The sequence below is a fragment of the Parasteatoda tepidariorum genome, chromosome 8, assembly GCF_043381705.1.
Source record: "Parasteatoda tepidariorum isolate YZ-2023 chromosome 8, CAS_Ptep_4.0, whole genome shotgun sequence".
Classification (NCBI taxonomy): Eukaryota; Metazoa; Arthropoda; class Arachnida; order Araneae; family Theridiidae; genus Parasteatoda; species Parasteatoda tepidariorum.
The window spans coordinates 84337915-84353269 of NC_092211.1; the positions used below are offsets into that span (position 1 = coordinate 84337915).

A 15355-nucleotide genomic window follows, 5' to 3' on the forward strand; every position below is an offset into this window, starting at 1 on the left:
GCAATATCTCACAAAAATTTAAAAAAATTAGAACAGTTCTATTTCCCTTTTTTAACAAAAAATCAAAATTAAGCCTAAAAAACAAACTCTTACTCTATAAAATGATCCTTCGCCCCATAGTTAGCTATGGATGCCCTATCTATGGTGGTGTTGCTAAATCCCACCTGAAAAAAATAAAAACCCTCCAAAATACAACGTTAAGAAGCATTGCAAATGCACCGTGGTATTACAGAAACACAAAAATCAGCCAAGACCTAAATATCAAAAGCATAAATAACTATTTCCATAAACTAGCCACAAAATCTTACAATAATTTACCCCTTATGAAAAACGTTGAAATCCAAAATCTCCCAATTTACGATTACTACCACCAATCCAATAAATATAGACCTAGAACTGTTCTCAAAATAAACCCTTCCAACTAATTTATTTTATCAATTTTCACCTTTTATAAAACTTTCTTTTCCTCTTCTCTTTTTGATTAGATTTATAAATCCTGTTCTCGGATTTCCAAGCTGAATGTTCAGAAAAGTCACCAGAAGGAAGCACCTTATGGTTGCCCGAATAGTTTCACTATTATAAGATAGATGACGCCACGAGATGGCCAAAAATTCCTGTAGAAACGAAGAAGTCCAGACCATCCACTGAAGTTTTTACTTACAAAGTTTCTTGTTTCTTATGGTAAAAATCAGCTGCAAATTAAAATATTTCCAACTTTTAATAGTTGAATATCCTGAGCTAACCTCTTATTGCACAACCATCTTTCAGGTACCTCACGGCAACTGCCATGTGTTTTCTGTTGCTGAATAGAAGACATTGTATCCAAAAACTCATATATAGCTCTTTGGCTCCTATGAGCATTTTTACTTTTCTGAAGAGGCAAAAGTACTGGACTCTTCAGGACATCCATGCAAAACCTAAGGAAAGGCTCATACAAAGTAGAGTGAGGTAAATTGTGCTGTATTAAAAAAATTCAAACACTGCATAGCAGCTTTAATAGCAACAAATTCCTCAGACTCACAGCAATTTATTGTGTCGCTATCTTCATTCTCTTCTGCTAGTTCGACAGATATTGATGATGTGTGGAGCTAGGATTTCTCATGCTCTTTAATTTTGTCACATCGAATTGTTGTAATGCCTTTGCTAACCCAAGCATTATGGTGGCCACAGTTGTGCTTTATACGAAGGCTGCAATGCAACACCTCCTTACCTTCAACTTCATTGTGCCGCTACCACTTAAAAATTTCCAGCCACTTCACATCAAAAGTGGTTTTATGCTTACTGTTGTTATTACTCCCTTTGTTTTCCCACTTTGGCGCCTTTTGTATTTCAACTGGATTTTGTACAGCTCTTATATCACCTGGTACACTTTGTATGCCACCTGACACGTCACACTTCTGGCTCATCTTTAAATTCATCTGACACATCTCGTTTATCCGTCACATCTTGTATGTCATTTGACACGTTTCCTATTTCAGCTGGCTCATCTCTAATTTTATCTGGCACATCTTGTATTTCATCTGGAAAATTTTGTCGTAATTCTGGCTTTTCATGTTGATTTCCCTCTTGTAGCTTTTGCTGAATTTCTGCACTTTTGGCAGAAGTCTGTAATAATAACAGCGGAAAACAATGTTTTTTAGTAATTTAAGTTATTATGTTCAGTTGAAAAACTGTTTGCACTGTATCCTAAATCCTGTGATAGCAAAAACTACAAATTAAAGTTGCTGAGATTATTATCAGGTTCATCATTGTGAAAAATAAACTTTAGAAACTTTCGATTTTTAAAATTATTTTTGTCATTCAATTTACTCCTGTAAAAAAATCGAAAATAAATGTTAAAAATATTTATCTTTTTCATTTTTTTTAACAGCTATTCTTCAGTTGCTCTGCAACAACAAACAGCATTTAAATTTTACACTCAGTAAACATATTTTTAAAAAAGACATAATCAACCGTAAGATTCTCACTTGTAAACATAAATGCTAAGGTCATATTGATAACAAAGCTATAGCAGTTTGCTTAAAATTAATCGAAACAGAATTGCTACTGAACATTGCAACAAAAAAAATGTGCAAAATAATTTTTATGACTTTTGTATCTCAACTCAATAGGTATAAAATAGTAATTCTCACATGTAAATATGGAACAATGTTGACAGAAAAACAATTATTACTAACTAAACATATATTTTACTTTTTTACAGTAGCCAATTTTCTAGCATTCTCTTTTTTAACAACTTTTCTATCATTCTTGAATTTAATATAATTATTAAGTAATATGTTACACATAGTTTTAATACAGGAATTCAACAAAATACTTACAGGCTTACTGCAAACACAAATAGCTTCATAATCTATTTCGTCTTGCAGTTTTTCATTAGATAACTCACACAACAGTTGCCGTTGATTAGGCACTTTTAAAAATGCATCCTCATAATTAGCACTGATGCAAGTTTGAAAACTGCCAGACATATATTTAAAGTGACATATATTTAAACATATATAAAACTCCACCACTTCGCCATAAAAGACCGCCACGATCTAGTGATGAAAGATATTGTTTTATGTCGTCGGAAGCTTGAAACGAGAGTTCTTTATCGATTGTCAATTGATTTTTGCAATCAATGCACCCATCCAAAGCTTTTCTAGAAACATAACCACTTATGTACAATAGTACATTGAAATTTTCCTCACTAACTTGGACCATTTCAGATAAGAAAAGAAGATCCTAAAAAACATTCTGAAGATATTGCTGTTGAACTTTTCATCTCAGTCGCATCCTTAACAGCCTCCAAAAATGACTTTATTAGAAATGACCCAAACTTATTAGATTTTAAAGTCATCAAACTCAGAAGCTTGAGTTTTCGCTTAGACATTTGGGAAACACCAATGTGGTAATTTCCACCACTCATACATCGATATTGGCCAAGTCTTGCTTCAATACAGTCCGTTTGAAATTTACCAAGTAATATATAGCTAGGTTAATGCTCCTTAAATAAGTATGTAATTAAATTGATCAGAGTCCGAGTCGTGTGAAGAAGAGCAAATAAAGTTTCTTTAGATAGTTTTCCACATCGAGAATTAGGTTTGGCAAAATATGGACTGGGAAGATTCTCCCATTCTTGCAGCCACAAACAGAATTCTTCTAAAAACTTAACTTTGTGGCAGGTAGCCCTGATAACTGGATCACAGTATAAATCCCTTTTATGCTTGCCCTTTTCTGGTGTTTTTACATTAATAATTTTCCACGACTTGGAAAAAATATCAATGAAATGCATGGTTCCGACTAAATCTTCGCATATTTTTGATTTAGACATTTGAAGAGCAGGGGTCAATTTGTCATCAAGTAATTTTAGTGCAGTCTGGACATCCTGGCATTCTTGGTGATTGGGGAAGAGAGATTTCCTGGTAAGCGATGGTGGTAACTTTACAGAACATTCTTTTTCCTGATTATATAATAGTTTTAAATGCAAAATGCTTGCATATGTAGGAACAGTTTTTATTGCTTGCCCGGAGGGTAAAAATTTCATAGCAGGAATGTAAAAAGTCTGATTAGTCTCTGTGTTCTTAAACCAATTGTTTCGAATGCTTTTCATCAAATGAACTGCATACCTGCCAACTTTCACTCTTTCCGAGAATGGATTTTCAGAGTGGTTGTAAAACAATAACTGAAAAACAATATGACTCAAAAATATATTTATATTTTGATCCCGTTAAAATTCGCGTGAGCAAGAATAATTATGCTTTCATATACTGATTATAATTATTTCTATGTAGTGGTGGTCAAATTCATTTATAATTATCATTATAATTCAAAAAATTAATTGGAATAACCTGAGTATTGCCACCACTTTAAATATGAAAATAAAATCTTCCGGAAAAATTGGCAGGTATGGAACTGTGTCAAAACAAAAGAAAAATCTGTTTTTCAGGATCAAATGGATTTTTGATATTAGATTTCAATGAGCCACCACACATTATTTCCAATGGCTTCCTATTAATACGATTATTATCTGAGGTTATGGATAAAATCACATACCCAGCAAGTTTCAGAATTTCTAATATGTTATGTAAAATTGGCCACAAATCACTAGCTGTTTGATTTTTCATTGGAAAATGTCCTAGAACATCTTTATTCTTAGAAAATACAGAACTTATCATGAAGCATTGTTAGGTGGTAGCTTCCATATTATCAGCATTTACTGCATAACCTTCTACCTTACCCCCTTTGTAGACAGCTTGTGGTTTAACATATATTTCATATATTGTTGCATTAATCAGTTTTTCATTTTCAGAAAGTTCACTACATTTTTTGGATAAGTAGTTCAATTGGATTTAGTTTTCACCACTTTCCAAACTACCTAAATTTTGGCTTCAAATAAATGGGATGTGGGAGAACAAGTTTCCCAGAATTGCGGACAAGCCTGCATGCAGATGGAAAGTTGAAATAAAATTTTGAAGCCCACAATAGCATCCCCGAAGAATAACGTGGGACACTCAGAGTAAGCAGTTTTAACTGCCCGATTAAAAATTCTAAGTTCTTATTTGATGACCAGTCATCACTTTCAGAAACAAACTCTTTTAACAGATCAATGGCAAGAGTTTGCTTATTAAGTTCGAGATTACCAGTCAAACTATTCAAATGGCTCATCAAACAGTCGAATTTCGTCCACAATTCACACTTAAGTTCTTTTCCAAGCAACCACTCTAGCTTTGAAGGAGGTAATTTAAAGTTTAAGTGCCACACCGAAACTAGATATGCATGCTCTAACGGTTATTGAAGGGAAAACTTCAAAATTTAATTTTCCAAAATAAAGATCTTTTTCATCTGAAAGTACAATCCATCCACTCATTCTACAAGGAAGTATTGCATATACTCCGACAATATGAGTGTTTTGAGGCAGTTGGAACTCATCCGATTTTATGTTTCATTAATAACTTGTTGATTAAACTGCACAAAAATAGATTTAATATTTTATTTTGTTGGGTACCGAGTCACGTCGGTATCCCAGGGAACGACCTGGCTGATTAGGCTACACGATCTGCTACCTCTGTTTTAACTCTATCCGTACCTTTATCGGACACAAAAACTTATCTTCTACAGTTCATCACATCTTCTTGGCAACAACAGTGGGATCTTAAAATTTATAACAAATTATACTCAGTAAAAGTAGACTTTAACCCTTATCCTGTATTGAGTCTGCGGCATGCAGATGTAAATTTAAACCATCTCCGAATCAGCCACACACGGCTGACCCACCTACATTTGTGGTTTGGGGAGCCTCCTCCCCAATGCAACCCTTGTAAAGTTTTACTGTCATCACATTTTAATTATTTGCCCATGTTTTAACCGTCATCGTCTTACTTTATTCGGTAGTTCTATTTTAACTCTGAATGATTTGTTGATAGGCGATTCCTATTATCCTAACATTTTTGGGTTTCTACGCGCAATTGGTCTTTTATACTGTATATGACTTTTATCTTATGTACAATTTTATCCGTTTTTATTCATCTTTAGATGCAACTGTTTTATGATGTTTTACTGTACATAAATTTTACTTGGTTTTACTCACTTTTTGACACGTTTATTTCATTCTATTCGGTTTCATAAATTCCATGTGATTTTAGTGAGGTAAATACATATTACAAATTTTCTAAGATGTATCTTAAAACAGTTTGTTTGGCGCAGCATGTCCTTCTGTGGACTTTGTGCCATTAAACCCTACATTACATTCAATTCAATTGAACTTGAAAGGTAGTAACACAGTGAAATATACACTATAATTTGTGTTAACATTAAACTTATAATATATATCATTTAATATTTAATAACATTTCATTTTTATTCTAAGCAGAGCGCGATGACAAGGACGCAAAACTGAAAAATACACGCACAAAATAACTTAAATATTAATTTATATTAATATATAGCAACCACTCTAGCTTTGAAGTAGAGGTAATTTAAAATTTAAGTGCCACACCGAAACACTTAAGTCACTATATATGCAGGCGCTAACGGTTATTGAAGGGAAAACTTCAAAATTTAATTTTCCAAAATAACGATCTTTTTCATCTGAAAGTACAATCCAANTATTAGGATTGGCAGGTATTTTAGTATTGAACTCGATCATGACTGGGTTATGATCAGAGCTGAGTTCTTTGATAGTTTGAATGTTGTTACTATAGGGTAGGCCCCTGAAAAGGGCGAAGTCTATAGTAGACGATGAGGTATTGCCAAACCTTGTGGGTGTGGGAGGAAAAATTAAATTTAAATGGGCCTCTTTAACAAAAGAGTTAAGAATATTTCCTGTTCTGTTAATTTTGTAGTTATTCCAATTAGTATGTTTAGCATTTAGGTCTCCACCAATAATAATTGAATGATTCAAAGAAAGCATTAATTCGAGATCGGTGTTTAAAAATTTGTATAATGGGTGTGGTTTGATATAAGTGGAGCATATGGTAATATGTGGAAGGCCCTTAATAGTGAGTGTGATAATTGTCGCTTCAATTGTACGAAGTGACGGTGTGTTGTTTCTGTAGTGAGGAATAGAGTTTTTAATATAAATGCAAGTGCCACCGTAAACCTGTCGTCCGGCTGGCCTGTCATTCCTGTAGCATGTGTAGTTTGAAATGTTTGCGTTATGCTCTGGTCTGAGAAAGGATTCTTGGATCAAAATGATATCGGGGTTATGATCTAATACAAAGAGACGAAATTCGGCTAGTTTAACCCGGATGCCACAGGCATTCCAGGTACAAATTTTAAAACCATCAATAGGGGAACTATCCATCGTTGTTTTGGAAGTGGGTAGTTATTACAAACATTTTATCCATGGGGGTTGCTGCATTTTTAAGTTCGTTTAGTAACTGGGCAATGTTTATGCCTTTGAAAGCTGAGTTAATTTCATTAATGAGTGTAAAAATATCCAAGAGATTACCATTTAGTTGGGGGGTAGTGGTGTGAGCTCCAATGTTTACATTGGGTTGTGAAGGAGCAGTCGAAAAAGATGGAGTCGCGGCTGGAGGATGATAGCTCTCTCCGGCGACCGTATATGGGCGTGGCTGTTGCTGTCGTTTCCTCCCATTTCTTAACATATCAGCGTAGGTACGCCTACCGGCTACATAGTTATGGGGAGCAGATTGTTTATTGACGTTATTCTGAAATCTATTTGTTTTCGGGAATTTAGGGCATCCTTTATACGATGCTGGGTGACTAGATGCGCAAGTAACGCATTTTAAGAAAGATTCTTCAACTCTTCCATATTGATCAGAGTGGGGACATTCGTTTGTTTTGTGGAATTCGGCGCACTTAACACACCGAGAACGCATTCAGCAATTCTCGGCGGAGTGACCGAATCTCAGGCAATTGAAGCACTGAACAACAGTCGGGTTTCCCCGATAGTATTCAATGCTAACGTCTACATAACAGAGCTTTTTTAGCTCGTATATAGTATCTAAATTATAGTCGGGTGACTGGTAAATTTGGATCAGGAATAGGGGGAGGGGCCCGCTGTTGAATTGATTCGTCATCTTACTGACTTTGTGAGTTTTGAAGCCTGCTTTTTTTAGGTCTTCTTCGATTTCATAAGTGTCTGTGGAAATAGGGAGCCCTCGTACAACGAATTTCCTAGGCTTGTCATTCTTTCCTCTGAGGAGGATGTATTCGTAGCTGTTTTCGTCTAAGTATTTGATGATCTCTCTGCATTTTTCAGAGGTAGGGGGGGGGAATAGTTTAAGATTTGGTCCGGATGCTTTATAGAAAATATTGGCTTTGATATTGTTGCTAATCTTTTTCATGAAGTCAGTGTGGCTCTCGCCAAATCTAACGATTATTGGTTGGATAGGGATAGTAATATTGGTCATTTCAGTATCATTGGGGTCAACCTCCTGAGGAGTTAGGACCTCATAAGTATTATTAGTTTGTAGGGGGGTGGGTTAACATTGCGCGTTTGAACGTTTTCTTAGTGGGGGGTTCAGAAAAGTCCCCCTGACTCGGATCCTTCCTTTTAGTTATTTTGCTACAGGTAGTATAGTTAGTTTTAACATTACTTTCCGGTATGGAAATACGAGGAATGTTTTCCTCTAACATTTCAAGATCATTTAAGTTTAAAGTATTTGTATCAACAATATGTACAAGGTTATTATCGTAATTAGCAAATTTCTCTTGTGAGAATTGTTCTATATTAGAATTAGAATTCATAGTATCAGCATTAAAACAATTAATAGCACCATTAACAATACGAGAACTAGTTAAAGTGCCACGTACCTTGTCTGGTGTGTAATTCTTTATCTGATAGATTTGGAGTTCCAGGGCGTTAATGGCTTCCTGGTTTGGATCGATTTCATCTGTGCATGGTCTTGAACCCCGTAAAATCATAATCGAGTTTTCGAGGCTCTTGATACGTACTGAAGCATCATCAGCTGGAATTTTTTCCCATCATCTGCTTGTGCAGTAGCACTAACATCTGATGCGTTCGTAATCATGATTAAGAAACGAGAGCGAAACTATGCAGGTCCGCCCTCTAGCTAATTCAATGATCGAAATCTCAGGCAGAAAAATGCTTTTTAAATGGTATAGCATGACAAACTACTTGAACTTGAACTGGTGTAGCATACAAAGTGCCTGTCCGCGAAGCGGACAATTGACTTTTCCATCTGAGATAGTGCCCGTGGGCGCCTATAAAGTGGTGAATTATATAAGCCTTCGAATTATTTAGAAATAGTGGTGGACAAAAATCTACTTAATTGAATTTATTAAACGAAGAATCACAATTGATAAACTACCACTTTAAAATATATATTTGCTGTCCGGAGCAAGTTGGCATCTCTGGTACGCGAACAAAAGGACAGTACAAAGGTTAGGGTAGTCTTCGATGGATCTTCAAAGGGTAAAGGGGAATTGTCATTAAACGATTGTTTAGATTGCGGTCCAAACTTAAACCCGGATTTACTAAAAATTATTTTGAGGTTCAGATTGCACAAAATTGCAATTTGCGCTGACATTCAGCGTGCATATTTGGAAGTAGGGATCGCAGAACAAGATAGAGAATTTTTAAAATTTTTGTGGATAAAAGAAAAGGGTCCTAATCTCGATCTCAGCAATCACAATATCCAAACNCATGGATCCTCAACCGCGTAATCTAGCGCAGCTGGCCACGGCACTGGAGTCGGCATGGCTCAACATCCCAGTGAACACTTTCAGAAACCTAATTGATTTTCTTCCTGCACGTTTCGTAGCGGTCCGCTCAGCCAAAGGTGGTTATTCTGGCTTTTGACAGGTGGTCACATTAATGTGACTGGACTGTGTATTTGCTGTCCGGAGCAAGTTGGCATCTCTGGTACGCGAACAAAAGGACAGTACAAAGGTTAGGGTAGTCTTCGATGGATCTTCAAAGAGTAAAGGGGAATTGTCATTAAACGATTGTTTAGATTGCGGTCCGGATTTACTAAAAATTATTTTGAGATTCAGATTGCACAAATTTGCAATTTGCGCTGACATTCAGCGTGCATATTTGGCAGTAGGGATCGCAGAACAAGATAGAGAATTTTTAAAATTTTTGTGGATAAAAGAAAAGGGTCCTAATCTCGATCTCAGCAATCATAATATCCAAACTCTTCGATACAAAAGGGTTACATTTGGAGTTAAGTGTAGTTCATTCTTGTTGTCAGCAACAATAAGATTACACATAGAGAAATATCGCAAAGACTATGGTGAAGCGTGTGAGATGCTCCATGAACTCTATGTAGATGATATGATCGACGGAACTTCTGACGTGCAGGATGCCTTTCGTTTGAGTAAGGAGATGATATTCATTCTTGGACAAGCTAGCATGAATCTACGTAGATGGACAACAAATTCTCCGATTCTTGGCGAGGCATGGAAACAAGCTTTCATAGATTGCCGAGAAACATCTCAAGAATTAGGCGTACCTTTAAAGATTTTGGGACTTATCTGGAACAATGTTGAGGACAACATTAGATTCGACAGTTTGAAAAGCTTAGATTGTGCAAGGCGATAACTAAACGAATTATCTTGGCAGCAGGCGGTATGCTTTTTGATCCCATTGGACTAATGAACCCTTTCAGTATTAGAATAAAGCTTATGTTACAACAGATTTGGGAAAAAGGCATTTCATGGGATGAGTGTATTCCCACTGAAATAAAGGACACATTTATTGATTGGTGTAACGAATTAAAGATAATTCGAAACTTGGAAATACCTAGGCAATATTTCGAAGAACTGGATTGGGAGTCATTAGAGATTCATATTTTTTCCGATGCAAGTCCTAAATGTTATGGAGCTGTAGCTTATTTCCGGATGAAGAATATTACGAGATTTATAATGTCTAAATCTCGCCTAGCCCCTTTAAAGAAGCTTACTTTACCGAGGTTAGAGCTGATGTGAGCATTAATTTCCGCAAGAATTGGAAGTTATCTTAAAGACACTTTCTCTAAGTTAAATGAGAAAAGAATATTTTACTGGACAGATTCTACAATTTGCCTACACAGGATCAAGGGTCAATCCGATGATTGGAGGCAGTTTGTTAGAAACAGAGTGATAGAAATAAAGGAAAAAACCAATCCGGATCATTGGCATCATTGTAGCGGAAAAGATAACCCTGCAGATAAACTTACACGAGGAATGAATGCACAAGCTCTTTTAAACGAAACTGTTTGGTTATCGGGACCTCCATGGCTAAAAGAAAGGAATATCCCATACGATGAAAGCGCCTCTTGTCCTGACTTGCATAACGTTGTAGGAGAGAGACAAAAAGTTGTAACTTTACATTTAAAAACTGTATCTATTCAACCGTTACTGAATCTTGATAATTATAGTGACCTAAACAAAGTTTTCAGAATTACAGGATACATATTTCGTTTCATTCATAACTGTAAGGCAGCGCACGAAAAGAGAATAGGAGCAATCACAGCGAGTGAATTAACCAACGCGGAAACTTACTGGATTAAAGTTGTGCAACGAATTGAATTTGAAAAGGAATACCTGGATTTAAAAAACAATAGTCCCATACATCCAAATTCGAAATTATACGATTTAAATCCAATTTTGTCAGCTGATGATTTAATAGCCTTAAAAGGAATGTTACAAAATTCAGATTTCGATGTTCAATCAAAGCACCCAATTATCATCCCAAATAAGACAAAATTTACAGAACTCTTAATATTTAAAGAACATAAAAACTTGTGTCACTCTGGTGTTTCGGATACACTTACACAATTGAGAGAACGATTTTGGATAATCCGAGGNATTCCTTTGGCTCATTTTCTGCAATTTATCGTAACGATTTAAAATGTCAACCTTTTCTTTCACAGTAAGATCTCTCCGTTTCCTTTCCATTATAAAAAACAAATCAGGTTACAAATCATATGAACTATGGTAAAGTGAAAATTTATGCTGATCTTCTTCTGTATGCGTCTTTCAAACACTTAGATGTGGCAGTTTCACTACCCCCTCCCCATTTTATTGTTTGACCAATAGCGATTCAGTAAGCGATCTGCCAAGATCAAGTGGCATACCCGAAACAATGCTCTCTTTTGAAGGTCACCCCTTACCCCCTTCCAATAGCGGCTGGGACATATCATCTGTCACAATGTTTAGTTCTTCTAAAAAGGGGCTCGTGACAAACATCGACTCGTTACTGGCAGGTCTTCTTTTCTCTTTATTTAGGATTTCCGGGAATTTGAAATCGCACAGTGCTGCGGAATTTTACAATGCTTGACCGAAAATGGCAAATAACACACCCTCATAATAACACATGTTTAAAAGATAATATACGAGCCCCGTTTGGACTTTTGGTAAGTTTCAGGAAACACTTCATAAAACACAGAAAAAGTTTTCCTTCTTGTTTTTATTGATTTCAGGAAAATAAAATTTACCTATAAACTGATCACAATAAACGAACATTTGATTACAATAAACGATGATTTTTCATTGTATTTTGATATAAGCTGACGGGACTAAGCGATTTTGATTACATTAAGCGATTGATAACATTAACCGTGATCACATTAAGCGGCGTCTACTGTAGTTTTAATACGTGACGAGAAAATACCAAGACAACTTTGGAAGTTAGGAAGACTTCCTGAATGCCACAAGGGTCGATATGGCAAGGTAAGATCAGTCTCTGTGAAAACGTCTTCAGGGGTCATAAAACGCCCAGTACAGTTATTGTATAATTTAGAAATTGCATCAAATGAGTGAGTAACAAATTACAAGTTGATTTTGTATAAGTGACTGTTTTTATTCTAATTCGAATTTATGGGTTTTTGCTGATATTGTTTTCATAAATTTTTGTATGATTCATTATTTATGTCGTGAATTGTTAATTTAGTAGTTTAATGTAGAATTAGTATTAGTATAATTTTAAATTCTATTTGTAAATTGTTTTTGAACTCTCTTTCGGGGCGGGAGGATGTGGCAACTCAAGCCACGAATAAGGTTAAATCCCCACAAAAGGGATTTCTACTAGGCGTCTTCCCTAACCGAGGGAGAATTCAATCAGAATGAATCTTGTACTGGCGGGATAAACATCTCGTGGGATCGAAAAAATCCGATTTGAATGTATAATACACAATCAGAAAATTTTTATGTTTATTTGTGTTTATGTTTAGTGTTCCTATTGTTCTGTTTAATAAATATATAAAAAAGGAAAATTTGGAAAATTACTACAATTTCAACGGACAGACTATTACTATTGAACAACGCAACCCCACAGGCTTGAAATATAAATAAATACTACACCCTTTCCCAATGCAGCGAAAACCATACACAGCTCTTACATTGATATCGTAAAAATTAGAATTTACTTTTGACGACATTACACTAGCTGCATTTTCACAAAACTTACATTTTAGTGCGATATTTACTGCCAGGCCTTTTCCGGAATTAGTTTCTTGGCATACGGTTATACACTCTGTATTATTGCAAAATTTACATTTGACAAAAGAATTTATCAAATTGGAAATGATTTTCAAATTTACAATGATATTGAAATAAATTTTCTTCCGAGTTGTTTCACTATCTCTGAATGAAACTCCTCTAGAAAGTTTTATTTTCGAAGAACTTTCATTTTCGTACACTGTTTCAGGCACTTCTGTCCAAACTATGCTGGTTTGGATGTGATTTCCTTTTACCAAATTTTTTCGTTCTAGGCATATTGGACGAAAATGTATCACTAGCAAAATTAATAATTTAACAACTTAAACTAAACTAAATAACAGCTATAAAATAAAAAAGAAATCGTTATTAAAACACGCTGATAGAATAGCAGCGTGGTCTAAACAGATTGCTTCAAGACGAAACAAGATTTTGACAGATCGATCAGTAATTAAAGCTTATTTTGATTAATATACAAGGTTATAGCTTCTAAGAATCATACTGCCTTAAATTTAAGCAGTAAGAATGAGAAATAAAAATCAGAGGAGAGAAGTTTCGCTTTCAACGATAACGAAAACTGTCAAAGGGGGCGTGGCTCTTTTGTTTACTTTTTTTATTTCATTTTTTCAGGGTTAAAATTAAAAAATTTTTAAAAACAAAAATATGGATGGATAGCTCACAGTACATAGTTTCATATAAAACCAAAATTTAAAATTCGTTTTTTCTTATGTTATTAGCCACCCGGCCCTTTAACTTGTTCCATGCACGTCTTAATGAGACATCTTTAACTAAATTCCAAGCTTCCGCAACCATGCAAATTTATCTTTTTGTGGTTATCCAACACACCTTCTTTATCCTTTCCTACTACTAAAAGCTTCCTTAAAAGTTGTCTTCGGTAAAGACGCTTCATTGTTTCAATAACAGATTGGTCCATTGGCTGCAACAAGTTTGTTACGTTTGGTGGCAAAAAGATTGTTTTAAATTGGCCATTTCCTTTTTCCAACAATTCTTCTGTGGGATGAGTTGGTGCATTATCAACAATCAAAAGCACAGGACTTCCTTCTTTTCCAAGAGATTTTTGGCGTTTTTTCACTTCAAGAATGAAAATTTCATCGTACCACTCTGTAAACAGTGCTGCAGTCATCCAAGCTTTGCATTGGTTTTTATAAAATAGTGGAAGTTTTTTAACATTTTTAAATGCTCTTGAGCGTTTTGACTTCCCTATTAACAGAAGGGGTATTTTATGGCTCCCAGTAGAGTTCGCGCCGTTAAGCACAGTAACGCGGTCTATACTAGCTTTATGCCCTGAAGCACTGCACACTCTTTAGAGGCTAAAGTGGTTTTGGGTAAAGCTTTCCATATATTCGACCAGTATCATCGGCATTGTATAAGAAGTCGGAAACGTAAGAGGCTGTTATAGCTTTAAATTTTTCAGTAAACTCTTCAGCAGCTTTGGTGTCTTCAGATAACTTTTCACCACTTAAATCTAGTTCACGAATACCGTGCCTAGACTTAAAATTCCTTAGCCAGCCGTTACTTGCTTTGAAAGATAAATAACCCAGCTTTTCAGCCAAGATCTTAGCTTTTCCACAAAGAATGGGACCTGAAATTGGGTTCCCTAAAGAACGTTGTTGTAAAAACCACATAAAAACGGCACTTTCCAAATCTTTGTTTGTGGCGGCCTTCATTGATTTTCTCGATGAACATCCATCCTCATTTTCAAGAACTGACACAAAATTTATTTGAGTAAATTTTCTCTTTATAATGTCAGAAATTGTAGCTTGTCCAACACCATATATCTCGGCCAACTGTTTGCCCATAACTCGTTTATCTGACTGTTCTATGATTTTTAGCTTATCTGCTAAGGAAAACACAACACGTTTTCGTTTAGAAGCTGGCCATTCTCATAGCTCTACGACTTATCTCATCACTGGCCACACGAAAGTTTTGCATTTACTCTGACAGCCAAAGTGTTTTACATCAGCTGAATAATCATGTAAGCAACGAAGCTCACCCTATTTTATGTATCATTAAACATCTGTTAGTTAGTCTTCACAAAAGTGGTTTTAACATTTTATTTTGTTGGATTCCCAGCCATGTTGGTATTTCAGGTAATGACATGGCTGACTCTGCTGCCCGATCTGCTGCAACTCCATTAACACTATCAGTCCCAATTTCTGACATGAAGAATTACATACGACAGTTTACTATGTCCTTGTGGCAACAACACTGGGATTTACAAATTGAAAATAAACTGCACACAATTAAATCCACGCTAGAACCTTGGCCTGTGTTGCAATTGCGCGGAGCAGATGTCAAGCTCACCCGTCTACGTATAGGACATACTCGGCTGACTCATCTTCACTTGCTGTTCGGAGAACCGCCTCCTCGATGCGATACTTGTAACGTTTCACTTTCAATTCATCATATTTTAATCGCTTGCCCATGTTTTAACCAACAACGC

General features: G+C 35.6%; 2 protein-coding genes across 2 annotated transcripts; one reads left to right on the forward strand and one right to left on the reverse strand.

The window, feature by feature from the left end:
- The first annotated feature begins 10044 nt into the window (after window positions 1–10044).
- Window positions 10045–11304, forward strand: LOC139426164 (uncharacterized). Its single transcript, XM_071183952.1, has 2 exons — window positions 10045–10385; window positions 10506–11304. The coding sequence occupies exons 1-2, from the start codon at window positions 10045–10047 to the stop codon at window positions 11302–11304; spliced, it is 1140 nt and encodes a 379-aa protein (XP_071040053.1).
- Window positions 11305–14222: 2918 nt separating this feature from the next.
- Window positions 14223–14711, reverse strand: LOC122272140 (jerky protein homolog-like). The gene has a single exon (XM_043055318.1). It carries the CDS (start codon window positions 14709–14711, stop codon window positions 14223–14225), a length of 489 nt encoding a protein of 162 aa, XP_042911252.1.
- Window positions 14712–15355: the final 644 nt, after the last annotated feature.